At 44.3% G+C, this 18,986-nt stretch overlaps 1 protein-coding gene and 1 pseudogene across 1 annotated transcript in view; one reads left to right on the top strand and one right to left on the bottom strand.

The window, feature by feature from the left end:
• Nucleotides 1-18,986, top strand: part of GUCY1A2 (guanylate cyclase 1 soluble subunit alpha 2) — a 165,531-nt gene that overhangs the window by 78,659 nt on the left and 67,886 nt on the right. Inside the window, exon 5 of the mRNA XM_066621948.1 lies at nt 8,508-8,993. Coding sequence (XP_066478045.1) covers nt 8,508-8,993 — 486 coding nt within the window. The remainder of the gene's footprint in view (nt 1-8,507; nt 8,994-18,986) is intronic.
• Nucleotides 7,894-8,010, bottom strand: LOC136646384 (5S ribosomal RNA; annotated as a pseudogene).

Raw genomic sequence — 18,986 nt, 5'->3', positions numbered from 1 at the left:
TCATTTGGGCTAAGCCAAACTATAGACCACAGTGAGTTTCTAACTTGTTTTCTTGCTTAGGAATTAGTTTTGCATTGGTGAGGTTGAATTTATGTATGCTGAAGAATGAAGGTTCTGAGGTGGTAAACAGATCGTAACACTTCAGAGCTCTACCAGTGGGGAATTACCTTTTTTAAATCTCCTCCAAGGTGGCAGCTGGGTTACAACCACTCTTTCTGCTGTGCTAGGTTTATACTTCAGGAGAGTTTTTAATGTGAGGATTTCCTAAAAGATAGCATTGCTCACCTACAGCCTGAAGAGGTACAGCACTGCTTCACAGAGACAATGCCAGAGTTTGTCCAGGTTAGGCACTAGCTGAGGACCCATATATTCCTAGGGGCCCATCTAGCCAACTTCTGAAGCCCCACAATGCAGGCAGTGGTGTTGCTGCCTTTTCTGCAACTCCCCATCCACAGCTGGGCTTTCTCAAAGACCCTTGAAATACTGCAGAGGCCTTTGAGGAAGCCCTTCATGAGTGCTGAGAGGTGCTCTCCAAAATCCCTGGGGGGGGGCAGAGTTGTCTTTGGCCTGAAGATTCCCCCTCCCAGACCTTGGCACTGCCACTTTTTTCTGCTGCTAGAGGCCTAGTAATTCAGTAGATCTTTTCCTCTGCATAAAACCGGGCACAATTCCTGCATCTCCACAAGAGTAATGTCTTATTCTGCCCTGAGGTTCTCTTGAATGCACTCAAGCTGCTGCATTCTTTATTAGATACTAGTTTTTGTGTTTTGAAATATGATTTGAGCCCTAAAGTGTTTCAGAGCTCATGTGTTAAATCCCCTTTTTCAGAAAGCGAAGGGGGTGTTTGTGGTGAGCATGTCCCCAGGAAGGGAGCCCATGTGGGCTAATTGGCCCCCTGCAGCATTTTAATGCAGTTGTTATTTTGTTTTCCCTGCTTGTTTTCTTTTCAAGTACATTGGCTGACGTTTATCAATCAGATTCATTTTCTCCCCTTCCCTTGATATGGTTTTCTGCATGCCTGATGTGGCTTTCCTGCTTTCGTGAAGGCCTCACAGATAAACCAAAAAGGCTAAAATCGGCTGTCTTCATTGCCTGTTACGCAACACCCTGGAGACATCTATAAATAACCTGAAATTTGTAACGGTAGCTTTGCTGCTGTGAAGAATAATGTCTCTTGACAATTTACTCAACTATAGATCCAAGTGTGGAAGCGCAGACACAGGGTGCCAGTGCATTGGGGAGGGGGCACCAAATAACTTTATGCCCCATTAAGCACACTATGCAAGCTCCTAATTGTTTGATCAGAGCAGCTGTGTTTCTGTATTCATTACAAGATTCAAGGAAGTTCTTGTGATTTCACACACAAGTACAGGTGCCCCCCCCCCGCTAATTTGACAGGATAGGGACCAGAGCAATGGCGAAAAGCGGAAACGGCTGAAATGTGGAACCCAGTCTTTTTTTAGTTTACAAATGTTGCTTCCAATTGCTTTCTTAGCTAGCAAATTGTAAATGCCTTTTTGTCGTGCAAATTCATGCTGTCACACAAAGATTTCTGCAGACGGACTCTCATTAATGCCTTTGGAAATGGGAATAGACCCAGAGCTAAACATATCATCCAAAAACATACAGTCTGAAAGCAGGGGATACCTGTAGTCCTCTAGGATTTGGTAGACACTCTGCACATGTTTCTGGAAGATTAATCACTCCCTTATTCAATCCTGTGGCAGTTTGTATAGTGTGAACAGAAGAAAATATAAAGAGTCCTGCTGGATCAGGCCAAGGGTCCATCTAGTCCAGCTTTTTGCATCTCACAGCGGCCCACCAGATGTCTCAGGGAACATCTTGTTGCCACTCCCTTGCATCTGGCATTCAGGCACAGACTACCTTTAAAACTGAGCGTTGCATATTTATTTATTTACAAAATTTGTACCCCACTTTCTCTCCCTGCCGGGCACTCAAAGCATAGTCATCATGGCTTGTAACCAGTGATGGACTGTTCCTTCATAAATCTGTCCAATCCCCTTTGAAAGGCATCTAGACCAGGTGCCATCATCACCAGATCCTGTGGCAAAGAGTTCCACAGGTGAATTACTTGCTGGATGAAGAATTATTTCCATATTTCCTTTTGTCTGTTCTAACTCTCTTGCTACTCAATTTTAGTGGACATCCCCTGGTTCTGGTGTTGTGCGATTAGGGAAAATCACACACTTTATCCATCCCATTCATAATTTTGGGATGCCTCATATCATATTTAAGAGATTGGGCAGTAGCACCTCCAGAGGAAAAAGATGGGATGATCCCAGCAAGAAATTGTGTCCCTGCCCCCCATCCAACCTGGAAACTAGGATCTTGCCTTTGAGGAGGTCAGAACTGAAATGCTTTAGCAGCTAGTGAAGGACTTGACTCAAAGGGCATTCTCAGCATTGCAGAATGTGGCTTACTTGATAGATCCTTCATACTTTTAAGCCCCCTGTTGCACATGGTTTTCCATGCAACCCCATGGAGCCCCATGGTTTTCCTGAATGAGGCTTTCCACAAAACTTCCCATTCGTCCTCCTGTTCTATCCTTAGTTGAGATGGAGAAGTTTTGCAGGCTGCAGAGATCAAATAGAAATGATGCAAAGTACATAGAAAACCAGACAAGGCCACAGAAACATTTGCAACGTATACAAACATTAAAACATATATAGGAATACCATAAATTATGAATGAGATAGAAATGAACTCATGGAGATTTGATTTCACATCCTAAGAAAGGGAAGATTCTTAAAACCCACTGAAATAAGTTGGTCTTAACTTTGTCACAGCTGTGTCATAGCCTACTCCTAAATTCCCCCCTCAGTAAATCCGTCACATCACCAGTGTTTGCTCTGCATCATACAGGAGCGGGCTGTCCCTTTGGGTAAGGGAACTTCTGTTTCCTTGCCCAAGGGTAAAGCCTCCAATGCCATGATGGGTCTACTTGACCTGTGCTAGCAATTTGGTGGTGCAGGTCCAAGTGGACCCAGGAAGGCAGATTGAGGCTGGCAAGGGGGTGGGATATCGGTGGCACTGCTGCTGCCAAAACTACCACCTTTCTGACCCCAACGCCCATTCCCTTCCCTGGTCTCTGCCCTGTTCCTCACCACCCTGTTCTGTTGAGCCCCCGAGCCAACTTACTGCTGCTGAGGAGTCTTTGCAGGCTACTGGTGCATGGCCATGACCGCTTACCATTTGTGGCTGTTGCCTAAATGCAAGGAATGGTGGGTTGCCCTTATCCTGCACATGCCTGATGTCATCTGATCTCAGAAGCTAAGGAGGGTCAGGCCTGGTTAGTACTTGGATGGGAGACCGCTTGGGAATACCGCGTGCTGTAGGCTTACACTATAGTCTTTCGAGACTGAAGGTTGCCAACCATTTTGCAATAGCCATAAAACATGCTGAACTGCTGGAACAAGTGTTGCAGTGACACAGCAGTTCCATAGGATTGGGCTCTCATTGATCTGAGCAATGCTTAGCCATGATGTAGTTACTTTCTGTTCTTCCTAAAGGAAGGTATCTTTTCTATAATAGAAAAAAATACAACATCTTCAGTGTCTTTTTCCTAAGTTCATCAGCAAAAACCAGGAACTCTGAAATGAGTCCCTGTTTTATTTTCCTTCTTTTATATGTGTATACTTAGTTAGTTTCAGTGTCTTTTGAGTTATCCAGGATTTACCAACTAGTTCTTCAAAGCAAGGGGAAAGGGGAATTGGGGAATACAATTTACTAGCTACTAGAATCCTGGCAGTCATTAAATGATTCCATGCTAGCTCACAAAGTTCAGGTCATAATAAAGAATCATGTAAATATCTCAGTAAAACAATTATTGGATCCATAGGAACTTAATAACCTAAAATAAATTCCAGCTGGCACATCATGATCATCTGAAATATCATCCCCTTGGGGCATTGCTCCAGATGAAAAAACAAATATCAACATTTGGATAATTACATATCCAGGGTTCATCGTTACTGATTTATTTTGTTCAGTTTCGCCAGTGTAAGATGCCAGCCGTACATTAATTTATAATGATTTTCTCTAAAAATCGATAGTCATGGAGATGATTCTGGGTCACAAGTCAAGATAATATTCCATGTATCTCCAGAAATGCTTCTCTCTAACACTCTCCTACAAAAAATTCTCTGTGCTGATACAAGGAAAAATAGCATTATTTGCCCTCCTCATGTGGCACTTCTGTGTACGTTTTACTGGAGCAATTTGGTTCCAAATAATGGAAAAGTTGCTCTCATGTCTCTGAAGTTCCAGTTTCATCCTTCCCCCTCCCCCCACCGATGCCACTATACCTGAATGGCTTGTGCTGCATCCTGCGGGGAGCGGGCAAGAGACTTGGGAGAGGGAAAAATAAGGGAAACAATATTTCCCCTTACTTCCCCATAAGCCTTCTGCTCACCAATGGGTCTTCTCAGTCCTGTGCACCCTCTTCAGCTAGTGCAAGTTCGAGGAGAGGAATGGTTCATGTCAGTAGTCAAGGAAGAGGGTCGCATCTGGCAAGTTGCCTGAGCCAGGTGCTGTACATCCCACTGACATACCTCCTGTCCTCACCCTTTTCTGCCCCATTCTGCCCTCTCTCCACCTGGTTCCACCCCCACTGCCAACTCACTATCATTGACGGGCGCTCCTCTATCCTTGGCCATTTGGTAGACCTGTGCAGCTAATCTGTTTCAGTGGCTTTTATGACAACCATAAAGCAGTCTCTGCTGCCGGAGCGCAAGTTCTGACAGCAGAGCATCCCAATCTGTGATGTATGAATTGGCCTGTGGATAAAACACCCTGATGAGTAGGGTAGAATATCTTGGAAAGGTCTCTAGCTGATTGATAGTACTCTGGGTGGTTCTGTTCAGATCTTTCCAGTTATAATGGACAGGCTGCAGAGCTGGGAAAGCCTTGAGACCTTGGAAAGCCACTTCTGTCAGGGAAAATAAAAATGAGAACCACTGGTCTGACTTCGGGTGAGGCAGCTTCATACTTTTATGTTTGTTCTGTATATCTCTATTCCATTTGTCCTGATTTCCTTCATATGACTCAGTCTATCATCTGATTTAGCCAGCCATTTTTTTTGTCTTTTTCATTTTTTGCTTTATACTAAAAAGTAATCTATTTTACTTTGTTCCTTTCACCCTTATTCAAATGAATCTCTTTTTCCTGCCCTGCAGTCTCTTTTCAGCCATTTACAATTCATAGTTGGTTAACAGAGACTGCAACTCCAGATTTGTTTTTCAGCCCTGCAGTGTTTTATGAGTAAATGATACCGTAAGCTTTGCGCATGTCAATTTGGCGGTGGTAATTTTTTTCTCTATTAAATTGATTGCAGGTGGGTTCTGTGTCTCACTTTGGTATACCTAGCCTGCAATGTCCTGTTGGACATGTACAACTCTGATAAACATGCTAAGGCTTTCACGGCTGGAATCCATATTGAACTATAAACAATTTCTCAGGCTGGGTGCTGTGGTCTAGCTTTTTTACCTAATGAACCTAAACCACTCCTGAAAGGGGGGGGGGGCTAACCATCGGCACACTAAAACTAAGTTAAACTAAAACTGAAAACTGAAAAATTAACAACTAAAACGCAACCTAAAAAGCTAAACTGAAGCCACAGAGGAAGCTCACCAAAGCTCTGGGTGAAATGCCAGGTTTCCGTTTTTAGACTTCAGGTTTCAGTTTATAGCTTCTAGCTTCTAGTTTCTTGTTTCTAGTCTATTTAGGTTTTAGCCTTATTTGATTTTTAGTTTTCAGTTTTAATCCTTGGTTTTTTCTAGTGTGGTTTTGGTTTTTAGTTTTTTTCAGAGTTTTCAGCTTGCTTTTCAGCCTTTAGTTTTTAGCACTTAGATTTTCGTGTTAGTTTTTAGTTTTAGTTTTTTAGGCTGAGTTTTAGTTGTTAATTTTTAGTTTTCAGTTTTTAACTTAGTTTTAGAGGGGTGATAGTTAGCTGCCCCCCCCCGGCCTTTCAGGATTGGTTTAATTAGGTAAAAATCTAGACTACAGCATCCAACCCGAAAAGCTCTTTCTAGTTCAATCTATTGCTCTTTTGATTATTCTCTTTGGAAGCTAGACGAAAAGCAATAGAAGAATAACCTAAAGTGAGAGGGGGCTTCATGTGCATGATTATTTTTTCTTCTTTGGTTTTTCTAAGATGGTCAATGTTGCCGTGGTGATTTTTTCAAGCTCCTTTAAAGGAATGGCCTAATATATTACAAACAGTGTTAATTGACAGTGTTGGAAGTAGTTTTAGAAATGGCTTGCCGCCTTGTCCCATGTTCCAAGAGAGGAGGAGAAGGATCCATGCTGTAAAACACGGTCCCTGGCTTTGTTATACTGTCATGCATCATTGAGGTCCCAGCCCTGAACTCTCAGTGCCAGCCCTCTGCAACACTCAGAGCCTGCAATACTCAGTGCCGGGTCAGCACTAGCGCCAGCTTAGCACCAGAGTCACACCAGCCAAAGGCCACTGTGCATGCTACCCGGAGCAAAGGATGAGCTCTGAGCAGCGGAGAGGTTAGTTGGGGTGGTGGGGGGAGGCATTCCAGGGCAGGGGAGGGTGTAGTGGGGGGAGGGAGTGGGGTAGGAGGGGGTGAGATACACTGAATCCAGAACTCCGGGTCAGGCCTCCTGGCCTGACACAAGGCCTCTCATCTCTGCACTGGCAAAATAGCCAGTGGAGACTTGAGTAGCCCCATTGTGAGTCTTGGGACTTTCCCCAGGGAAAGGGGACAAATGTCCCCTTCCCCTGAGGAGATGCTGGCAATTGCCCGAAGCCTATAGGATGCAATGGTAGCCATTTTGGTGCCGCTGCTCCTCTGGGTGCTGGGCAGCTCAGGGTTGGGCTGTTAATATGGCAATGGTAGCCATTTTGGTGCCGCTGCTCCTCTGGGTGCTGGGCAGCTCAGGGTTGGGCTGTTAATATGGCAGTAGGTGCTCCTAGTAGCAAAGGCAGTTGCAGACAGATTAACAACCCAATCCTATCGCCCCACCATTGTTCAGTTTGCAGCCACACTGACTGAGCATGCACTGCATCCAATGGCTGTGGAAGGGGGGAACCAGAAGGTCATCCAGAGTTATTTTTTACTTACCTCTGAGTTGGCCTTCTAACCTTCTATGGGCAGGATGATCAGATACAATGGAGGACATTGTGCCTTTACCTAGGTATAGGACAAATTGCTGCCACCAGGATCCTCCCCACTTCCTCCTCTGCCCATGACATACCCCCACAGCTATCTTTCTGGGTTTGGCATAGACCAGGCTCTGCTGCGGCAGGTGTGCAGAGCAACTTTGCACTGGCATCTCCAAATGGCCTGGCAGCAGCACAATGTTCACTCAGTTGATGAGCATTTATGACACTGGAATGAAAGTTCCGCTATCATAGAAGGCCCATAGGATTTGGACATATGTGACACACTGTGATGTTAGACAAAGCCAGGGCATCCTATTGATTCTCCATTTTCTGGAGGAAAAGTTCATTACGGGTTACAAGTCATAGTAGGTATGTGCAAGCTCTTGGTTTTAGAGGCAGGATTCCTCTGATTGCCAGATGCAGGAGAGGGCACCAGGAAGCAGGTTGTGTCTGTTGTCTTGTGTGCTCCCTGAAGCATTTGGTGGGCCACTGTGAGATACAGGAAGCTGGACTAGGTGGGCCCTTGGCCTGATCCAGTGGGGCTCTTCTTATGTTCCTCCTTCTCTCTGGGACTGCATAGCAAAGCAGTTGTTTAAACCCTTCTAGCCTCCTCTGCATACAGCGGTGGCTAGTCTGTTTTCTTCTTCACTGTACTCAGACACTGGATGGGAATTCAAATATATGGATTGTCTCTTTAAGCGGGCAGTGGTTGGCCACTTTCAGTCTCGAAAGACTATGGTATAAGCCTACAGCACCCGGTATTCCCAGGCGGTCTCCCATCCAAGTACTATCCAGGCCTGACCCTGCTTAGCTTCCGAGATCAGACAAGATCGGGCATGTGTAGGGTAACAGTTGCTGCCGTGTGAATGAGTACTCAGAAATTACTCACCATTTGGGTAATGCACCTTCAGTCAGTGAGCAATTGGGCTTTGGTGAGGATGGAGCTCATGGACATAACACTGGTGTATTTCTAACCTATGGTGTACTTCTTGGTTCTTCATTTTTACTGGCAAATATTAACTTTTTAAATTCTCAAGAGACTTCAAAGGAACCTAGAATGATTTTGCAATTTGCTGCATATTTTCTCTTCCGCTATGCTCCTTTAAAAATGTTCAAATTGGGATGTGGTAACTGGCAGAGAGGTCAATATAAATCCCAAAGGGAATGTATAATGTGCAAGTTAGATAAAAATGCAGTTGTTGTTCATATATGGCGTGTAATGTTTACGATAAATATTGATCCAAAAAAGCTTCCATTAAAATAACTCATTACCCAACAACTGGTTTGAGAGTTTATCCTGAGACTAAGTAAACTTACTACTCTTCCATCTTTACCATTTAATTTCTGTACTTTGCAGGTGATGGAAATCAAAGGACAAATGATCCACGTCCCAGAGTCGAACTCCATTTTGTTTTTGGGTTCCCCTTGTGTGGACAAGCTGGATGAACTAATGGGCCGCGGCCTCCATCTTTCAGACATACCAATTCACGATGCTACTCGTGACGTCATCCTTGTTGGGGAGCAAGCAAAGGCCCAGGATGGCTTGAAGAAGCGGATGGATAAGCTGAAGGCCACGCTAGAACGAACACACCAAGCTCTGGAAGAAGAGAAGAAAAAAACGGTGGATCTCCTCATCTCTATCTTCCCGGAAGAAGTGGCTCAGCAACTGTGGCAAGGGCAGCAAGTTCAGGCGAGGAAGTTTGATGATGTGACCATGCTCTTTTCAGACATTGTTGGCTTCACTGCTGTCTGTGCTCAGTGCACTCCCATGCAGGTGATCAGCATGCTCAATGAGCTCTACACGCGGTTTGACCATCAATGTGGATTCCTGGATATCTATAAGGTAACACATTTCATGCCCTCCAGTCCTATTGGTGTCCAGCGTAGTCAAGATGTTTGTCATGCCCCAGCCACGTCTGAGAAATTGTTTGTGATGGCCAGAGACATTTCAAGCACTTAGAATCTGACTGAGTGAGTTACAGAACACTCATTAGAAGAGGGGCATTTATGTGCAGTGCAATCCTAACCTGCCCTGGAGCAGGCAGGCTGGTGGGCCTGCACTGCATCCAAGGCAGGATTGGGGCCTGAAAGCAGCTCAGCCTGGGGCAAGGAGAATCGCTTCCCCTTACCCCAGATACAGCCACAGCAACCCCAATGAGACTACTCGAATCTGCGCCATCTCAAGAGGTGGCACAAATCCAAGCAGACTGCAACTGTCGCGGGCCACATAACTGCTGGATCCTGGCCTCGCCTCCCACTCCCCGCCCACCTGCCCCTGGGAATGCTCACCACCTACCCTTCCCCCTGCCCTGAAATGCCTCCTCCCCGCCCTCTGCGTCCGCCGAGCTTGGCCAAGTCTGTGCACCGGCCTAATCCCACCTATGTCGGTGTGAAAGTGTTTTACAGCACTTTCGCGATGATGGTGGGCCAGCGCAAGGGACATGTGTCGGCCCAGGGTGCCTTCTGGATTGTGCCCTTATTTTTATAGCACTCTCCATGCGCAGATAATTTACATCAGTGGTTCCCAAATATTTTTGACCACTGCTTCCTTGGTTCCATACACTCATCCCCAGTGCCCGTAACCTACCTATAGAAAAGCATTATTCAGAATAGTGGGTTGCATGACCCACTAAGGAAGTTAACAACTATCAAACAGGCTTCTGTCTGATAAGGGCTATTACTGTGAAAAATCCTAACTTGCAAATTGTGTCAAGTAATTGGCTCAAGTCAAGCATAGTGACAAACCCCCGAAGGTATGCTCATCCTTCATCTCTTGCAATTTAATTAATTGAGCATTCAAATCCTATTGATCCCAAGAAAGGGGAGCCCCAAAGGAAAACTCTCATAAAAGTAAGTTGGTGCACAGCTAGGTTAAAACATGCTTCTGGGAGTATTCCCAAGCAACAATTCCAGGCCCCACCAATGAACAATAGTACCTTATAATTACTATGAAACACTGGGGAGGTATCTAAAATGCAGGGGTAATATTTAAGAAGCAATGTCCAAGAGGAGGAACCCCTAATTATAAGCAACAAGGGCTGCTAGCCTGGAGAATGTACCATGTTTAAACTGGATTCTGGATATAATGATATAAATTACATGGATATAATGAGTGAAAACCACAATGGAGTGGGGAGATAATGGAAGGGAAGGGATAGGTGGGTCAAACCCAGGAGAGGGGCAGGATTGGCAGCACTGGTACACACCACATCCTATCCCCCTTCCTGGGTGTGATCCACTGACATGGGGCAACGTGGACTTGCACCAGTGATATTGCTGGCACAGGTCTGAGTTTCCCCTTTGTGGCTGCGAATGCTTACCCCAGGGCTAATCCTTGTTCCCTTATCCCAATGAAACCTCCAGTAGCAGTGCCACTGCATCATTGTGTGGGAATTTGTGCTGGATTGAGCTACCTGACCTTAAAAGAGATAATACTTTTTATGGCCTCAAAGGATGACAGTTTGGGTCCCACATTATAAAAAATTGCAAGCTGCCCTTCACCCTCTACTCCTTGCTGCAGCTTGATAGCATTCTGTTGCAGTTGCCATCCTTCCTGGGCCATATGCCACTTTTGATTTCACAGTGTTGCTGTAGAGCCTCAGTGATCCGTATTTATGCAGAGAATTTCTTAAAAAGAGAAGCAAGGTTAGCGACTGCCAACATAGAAGGCTTTGCGGTGTTGACTGGGATGGCCACATTAATCAGTGTTGACCCAGCTGGTGAGAATCACTGCAAAGGACCATTTCTAGTTCCATCTATCACATTGCAGCCTTGCTTTCAATGTCACGTTGTGTTTCTTCAGGTTTCCCAGTCTTTGGCTTTACACTGTGTTGTGTTTCTCAAGCATTTTGGGCAAGACAATGTTTAAATCTTAAATCTAGCAGACTAGTGTTGAGGTTATGCTAGACTCACTCAAAGCAGCAACTGTTACCCTACACATGCCCGATCTTGTCTGATCTCGGAAGCTAAGCAGAGTCAGGCTTGGTTAGTACTTAGATGGGAGACTGCCTGGGAATACCGGGTGCTGTAGGCTTATACCATAGTCTTTCGAGACTGAAGGTTGCCAACCAACCACTCAAAGCCCTGATGTAGTGAAGCAGAAATCATATTAATTCCCCTTCTGAGTTCTTGATTCTGCTAACAGGAGTGAAAGAACTGTGGGCTTGAAATGCTGGGTTGTACTTTTAAATGGGGAGAATTATTATTTAATATTTTTATATATTATAATATTTTTGTAATTACATATAAAATTATATATAAAAAGCATTTATATGCCATTTTTTCAGCAACAACAATGGTTTACAGAGCAGTTTACAAAGCAAATAAGTGATTCCCCATCACAAAAGGGCTCCCACATCTACAAAGATGCAAAAGAAATACCAGAACACAACCACTGGGAAAGATTCTTCACTGGAGTGAAGGAGGAGAGTCACCCTCTTTGTGCTAAGTGTAAAAAGAGCATCACTTGAAAAAGTGCCTTTTTGCTCCACAAATTTTTGCCCCAGTGCCCTGCTTTCTCAGTTCCCAGCTCAAGCTTCCAAGCTATATTTAATCCCAAATGAAAAAAAATTCGGGTTCAGGTTCTAGATTTTGGTTCACAAGTAATTGAAGCCCGTGTAAACTAATAGCGCAATCCTGTCCTCCCCCACTGGTGTAGCTGTGTGCTGGGGGGGGGAGTGATTTCACTAGCACAACACTGAGGAAAGGGCAGGGAGACAGCTGCCAGAGGGGATAGGATCCAGCATGTGCCATCACCACTGGATCTGTTCCCTCCCCCGTTCTTTGCCCATTCACCCCCTCCTCACCCATGTTCTGACCTCCCCCTCCACTCCCTGCCATTTTACCTGTGTTGGTGAGGTCCTTCTGGGTTTGCTGACACAGGCAGGAAGTCTCCAGCCTGCCTACCTGCACTCAGGCTTCTGGATGGCCTGAATCAGGCCATAGACCCATCTAGTCCAACTTCCTGTATCTCACAGTGACCCACCAAATGCCTCAGGGAACACACAAGACAACAAGAGACCTGCATCCTGGTGCCCTTTGCGATTGTGTTTCTCAAACAATAGCACCCCCATGCCACGTGGAAAACTAGTTTTGAAGCTGAGGCAACTTTCCAAAAACTGGAAATGTAGGCCACTGGGTTTTCAACTTTATCACTTCTGCTGCGAACCAGGTCACACAGCGCCGTAGCTGGTAGGCTGTAAATTGGGTGGCGCATGGGAGCAAGTCTTGGGATTGCCTGGGTCACCTCTGTCCTACTCCCCTAAGTAAACAATGAGTTCTGTGTTCATGTGACATGATGTGACATATTCTGTGACATGTACATCCACAGACTGGTAGGCACTGTCTATGCAATCAGCCAGGGCCTCTGAGAGGAATCTTATCATGGGGAGCAAAGTTTCTTGTCTGTAGCACTGTGTCAGTATAGTTGTGTTGTGTTTTGTTTTTGTGTTTTTTCAACTTTCATGAAAAGGAGGCATACAATAATTGTGAATAAATATCCCTTATCTGTTTAAAGAACACTATGAAACCAACAAAGCTAGAATTTCCATCTAGCAGAACTAATATTTCCATCGAAAAATCCATTTTAGCTTTCTGGACAGATATGAGAGTGTGCCAATATGATGGTTCTTATATACAGGGTCAGGAAATGTGAGTCAATGAAAAATATATGTGATAAACCGATGTGTGTGTCTGTGTATGAGAAGGAGAGAGAGAGAGAGAGAGAGCGTAGAAGGGAAAAATGAGACTTTGAAACGCTTAAGTAGACAGATTAGTTCAGATTCTGGTTTGTAGGTCTTAAAGCACTCGCTGGCTTGCTCGGCTTTTAGTTTCCCGCTGCTAAATTACACATTAAAAGGCATCTAAAAATATACTTCCCTGATGTTACATTCCTATGCAAGTAATTGGTGTAGTTGCTATAGTGATATTAGATGATCACAAAGGAGATGGCTTGCGTGATAGCAGTGAGGAAGGGAGATGGTTTATGAAGCGCAATCCACACCGTTAAAAAAAAAAGGAAGGAATGAAAACCCACAAACTCTAGTGTTAATGCCAATGCACGCAAGCAGAGCATTATGTGCTTTAGCCACTGCTTCCAGAGGACCTCAGAAATGATAATCCCACTTCCATGAAACACTTCTAGAAAATTATGCCACTCCACACTACAGGCAAGCTTCCACTATGCCCGGTTTTTATGAACATTTTCTGCAGTGCTGAAAAACGCCCTCTATTCAGTGAATTTTTTTTCAGCACCCCTTGCAAAAATGTTCACTTATATTTCTGACTCTTTGCTCTCAGTCTTATCACCGTATAGTTAAATGTGATAGTAAGGGATGTTCTTTTCCTTCTTGTTCAACACTAGAACCAGGGAACATCCACTAAAATTGAATGGTGAGTTACTAAAATTGAATGAGAGTTAGAACAGACAAAAAAAAGTATTCCTTGACTCAGCAAATAATTATTCTGTGGAACTCCTTGCCACAAGGTGTGGTGATGGCACCTGGCCTAGATGCCTTTAAAAGGAGATTGGACAGATTTATGGAGGAAATGTCCATCACATGTTACAAGCCACGATGACTGTGTACAACTTCAGGGTTTTCAAGCTAACCTATCTCTGAATGCCAAATGCAAGGGTGTAGCAACAGGATATGGATATATTTTTGTCTTGAGTGCTCCCTGAGGCATCTGGTGGACCACTGTGAGAAACAGGAAGCTGAACTAGATGAGCCCTTGGCCTGATCCAGCAGGGCTCTTCTTTTGTTCTTAGGCTGCTTTATGTTGAGTCAGACCACTTGTTCATCCAGCCCACTATGCTGGCTAAAATGGTTTCTCAGGCAGAAAGGGGGCCCCTTCCCAGTCCTGCTACCTGTGATTTTGGCTTACCTGGAGATACCAGGGCTTGAAACTGCTGGCAAAGCAGGTGCTTTGACACTGAGCTATGATCCTCTTTTTAGGCATTGCCCCTCTTTCCCCTAGTGCAGGGGTGTCCAAACTTTTTGGCAGGAGGGTCGCATCATCTCTCCGATACTGTTGAGGGCCAGGGGAAAAATAATACGTTTCAAATTTGAATAAATTTACATAAATTTACATAAATGGATATATTAATAATAATAATAATACAGGTATTTCTATACCGCCTTTCTTGGTCCTCAGATTTCTCCTTAGACTTTATTCAAGGCTATATTAGAGAGGGATATGAATGAATGAAGGTCTTGCCATAACTCAAGGCCTATAAAAGGCCTGGCACAAAGCAAGGCTGGCCTTTCCTTCACTGCCGCTGCTGCATCACAGACGTGAAACAGCAGGCAGTGGAGGGGGCCCTCAGCCAGCAGCTCATGCAAGAGGTTGAATAGTCGCCCTCACACTGAGAGCAATTGTTTTGGGCCAGCATGAGCTCTAGCAAGACTCCAGAAGGCCTGAGGCTCAATGGAGACTGGGGGCTCCCTGTGGGTCAGATTGGGAGTCCCCAAGAGCCGCAAATGGCCCCCAGGCTGGAGTTTGGGCACCCGTGCCCTAGTGCATAGGCCTGTCTGGGAAGTGAATATAGAACTTCTCATACCAAGAGCATGCCCCATTGCAACCTGGTTGAACTCTGATTGGGAGATATTTTATTCATCACATGAAAGGCACCTGGGTAGTCTCAACTGTGTGACTCATTCAGGAAGGAAGAAGCAGCAACAAACAGGAGCAGGACAGAAGCAGATAACCTGGCACCAGAAGATAAATATTTAAGTATCCTATTGGTTTGTAAGGAAAACAGCCCACTCCATCAAAAACAGGATTATCTGCTTCAAAATAACTTTGAATTCAGAAATCAAAAATGTTAGCCTTGCAGCAAAAAGATCTGGGTTCAAATCCATGCTTCGCTCCTAGGAAGATCTTTCTTTCCAGTGCCAGGAGGTTGCTGCATCTGTAAGTGACTGCTTTGAGTCAGGGAAGTCTTAGACGCTGTTTTTATTTTAATTTGGATCTCCGCCCCTTGATCTCAAGTACAGAATTTGAATGTTTGTCTGCTTTCTTCTTGTTCTATTTTAATCCATGATTGAATTTGATTGAAATAAACTTGCCTAGGGCTGATGCTGCATTTCCGGTGGCAGTGGGAATTTACCCCAAGTATATAGCCAGGGCATCGCTATCTGTGGGGTATTGACATAGGGAGAAACACCAGATTTCCCAAAGAGAAATGAAATTGTTGTGGGTGTTACCCTAGAGATGGCCACAACTTAAAAATGCTTTTAGGTGTTTTCTTTTATGAAGCCAAAAGTGTTTAGACTGCCAATGTTGTAAAGCATTTTTTTGGTGCATTTTTTTTTTTTTGGTAGAGAAAACAATGACAAAATGTCATTTAATATCAGGTAGAGAGAGTACATGGTGAGAATTGATTGCTTCTTTCAGTTCCCTTGGAAATAACAGTCTGTGGCTCAGCATGTTGTTCTCGACAGAATTCCCTTTATCCTAGGTACTAGGGAGCTTCCTGCCTTGACTACTAACTAGAAGCTGGAAACCGAAGTTAGAATAAGACGTTTCCTGGGTTTGCCAGCACACAGCATCATTACATGGTAGTTTAAAAAAAAAAATGCCCTCAGGCCTGGTAAGAGCAATTGCTTCATAATTAGACTCTTGGGGAAGGAATTGGGATTTGCTGGGGAGGCAGGCCTTAGAAGAACACACTTTGAGCAGATTGCCGCTTGGAATTTCTCCCTGTTCAGCTGGGAACGGTCCTCGACCAGCCAGGCAGTGTGATGTTCACATGGCCCATTTTCAAAAGCGGGCTCCCACAGAAACGCAGCATTGTTACAATATTTGAAGAAGCAGCAGGAGGCTTACACAGAGGAGGGAAGAGGGAGACTAAAGGAAGATGTAAGTCAGAAATAAAATAGGAAAGGGAATCCGCAGTTAGTTGGAATATATTTTCTTGGGTCTCAGCCTGTAGTAGTAAGTTGGACATTCACCACTCTTGAATGTACTTGTGGTTTCCCTCAACAGTTTTAACCAATGTTCTTGTCAAGAATGTAGATTAAAGGTCAAAGCTTTTATTAACTTCATCCTAGAAGGTCACAGGAATCATGTCAGCACACTAAGGCTATCGCATCATTAATTAAAACGTCTGTGCCCCGGTTGATGCATTAAAAAATTCCCCCCTGCACATTAGCCACAGTTGGAGGGGGGAGATAATTTTAGGAGCTGTGTTGATCAAGCCAATGTTCAATTCCTGGGATGCATCATATGATTTTTTTTAATTGATTCAATATGCGTATTAATATTTTTCTGAAGAAAAAAGCAGACTTCATTTTTAGAAGATGTGCTGTGTGTCACAGAGGCATGCTATCCTTTAAGACAAGAAATGGGGTTTTTCTAAGACAGCATCTGCTGCTGCCTGCATTTCTTGTCAATACATGTATTAAAGTGAGTATAATCTTTTTTAAAAATCTGCTCATTTAGAGATACCTTTTAACCCATCTTTAATCTGATGAATTGGTTAAATGTTGCCATCCTGTGGCAATTGGATTAGAAGGCAGAAGCCAATCAGTGCAGACAATGCTTTATTTGATTATTTGATATTTCATTACCTGCATTCTAATAGCATTGCTAGTGAAGTTTACTTGATTCTAACTTTGTGACACTTGTGATGTACAGTACACAGATGTACAGAAGAAGAACTGTCAGGTTTGAAATGCTTTGGGAGTTTTGTTTGGCAATAAAACATCCTCTGCACCAGTTCACTTCTGTCTTCAACATCTGTTTGTTCTGTGTTACAGACCTCCCTCTTTTCAGACACACACAGGAAGAAAAATGTAATTTATGAACTTATTGCACACAGATCAGACATGGGCCAAATGAATTGTGACTGTAATCATATTATGGGCTGCAGCAGCTTGCCTTTTCCTATGGAAATTGTAAGTGGGGGGGAAGGATCCAGATCAGGACCACAGCGAGCAGTTTCCACTGTCATGTCTGTGATCTGGATTCCCCCGATATACATATGTGCTATTTACATAAGAAAATACAAGCACACCAGGACCAATGACATGATTACAGTCACAATTCAAGCACTGCATGTCAGGTCTCTGTTAGACCCCTATGTTACTCAAAGGTTGAAGACAGAAGGAGCCATTTGACATGCTGGGCAACAGTAAACTCAGGTTTCAGATGTATGGATGACAGGTAGCTGCACCCAATCTCAGCTCCCTGGTGAGACTGAGTAGTAAAACATGAGTGCTTGCAAATATGTGTTTGTTGCATTTACACTTACCAGTTTTAGGTGTGTTTAAGGCTGGAATCCTATGCATTTTCTCCTGGGATGGGCAGTAGCCCAATCCTAACCAGTGCTGGTGCAGTGAAATTGCTTGGCCTATACTGTATCCTGTACTGGCAAGGAGCAGGCTGCGGGTCTTCTCAGGATAATTTGTCCCTACCCCATGCAAATTCTCAGCTTGCTCAGTGAGGCTGTTTGGATCTGGACTTGCCAAACACCCAGTGTGTGTCCAAGACCACTGGACGCCACTGTGTCCACTGTGGGGTACTGTGAGATACAGGAAGGTGGACTAGATGGGCGTTTGGCCTGATCCAGCAGGGCTCTTCTTATGTTCTTAAGCACCGTGTTGGGCTTTCAAGCCTGAAGGGAGAATAGGATTTGACATGTGCCAGCACAGCTGATTTGACTGCCCTCTTGGGCCTAACCTGCCCCTTCTCCACCCTCCCCTACCTAATTACACCCCCACCCAGCTCTCTCCCAGCTCCTGTGCTGCTTGGCAGGTAGTTACTTGCTCCCTTGAGCTCTCCTTTGGATCCAGTGCCAACAGGATTGGGCAAGCCTTCCTGCCAGGGCTGCTTATTCGCTTGGTGTCACAACATACTTTTTGGCATGTTTGTGACACCCTAGTCCGGTGCAGCAGTCACTGCACCAGCGTAAAGTAAGGTTACGATTGTGCCATAAGACCTGGTGAAGGCAATGGGACTTACTTGTGGGTAGACAAGGATAGGATTGTGCTCTAAAGCATCTGAGGTGGACACCTGTGAAGCTTAACATGTGAAGCAGCTCTATGAAGCCAGCAGCAGTTCAGAATCCACTGAAACAAAAAACAACCCCTAAAACTAAATTTGCTGCCAAATTCTGATCTCTGTTCCACTTTTATAATTCCACGCAGAAGGAAAATGGATGTAGATTTCTCTTAGTGTGATTGACTACGAGTATTCGTATGCTATCCCAGACCCATAACTGAGTATTATTACAACTATACGTATAGCTTAGTGTGGCAGAGAATATAATTAGAACTGACTGAGTTCGGGAATAGGAAGCGTAATTGAGTGTGAGGCTATAAAAGACAATATGAGCAAAGGAGTTTCAAGTTTCCATTTCTGTGAGTTTAATTGATTGTAACTAACCGCTGAGTTGTATGACATAAAGACTCCCCCAAGCAGTCCTCATAACTTCCATGACTCATAGGGAATGTGTGAATGTTACTGCACTTACAGGATTTATACCCCCACCTTTTGACACGTGCCCTTGGGGCAGCTTCTAAAAGTGATCCAGGTAAAAACAGGTTAAATTCTATATAAGATAAAACAACTTAGTAGTTGCAGAAAGGATAAAACAGTAGCGTAAGAATGGCAGTTTGCAGCAGTGGTAAATAAAACTCCTCCCAAATACCATTAAAATAGGATGAACCTCAAAAAAGCACCTAAAAGATAGCAACAGAGGCAACATATATAGGGGTATACGAGTTTGGCCTAGAGTTTGGACCACAAATGAAAGTCCTGTCTTTGGCTGGCTGTAAGTGTGAAGAAGCTTTTGGTGGAGTGACCTTCAGTGAGCCTGCTCCTAGGCTGGTACCCT

This window comes from Tiliqua scincoides, chromosome 3 (assembly GCF_035046505.1).
Source record: "Tiliqua scincoides isolate rTilSci1 chromosome 3, rTilSci1.hap2, whole genome shotgun sequence".
NCBI classification, from domain to species: domain Eukaryota; kingdom Metazoa; phylum Chordata; class Lepidosauria; order Squamata; family Scincidae; genus Tiliqua; species Tiliqua scincoides.
Note: the sequence above shows the minus strand (reverse complement) of the source record. Positions and strands in the feature narration are given on the sequence as shown.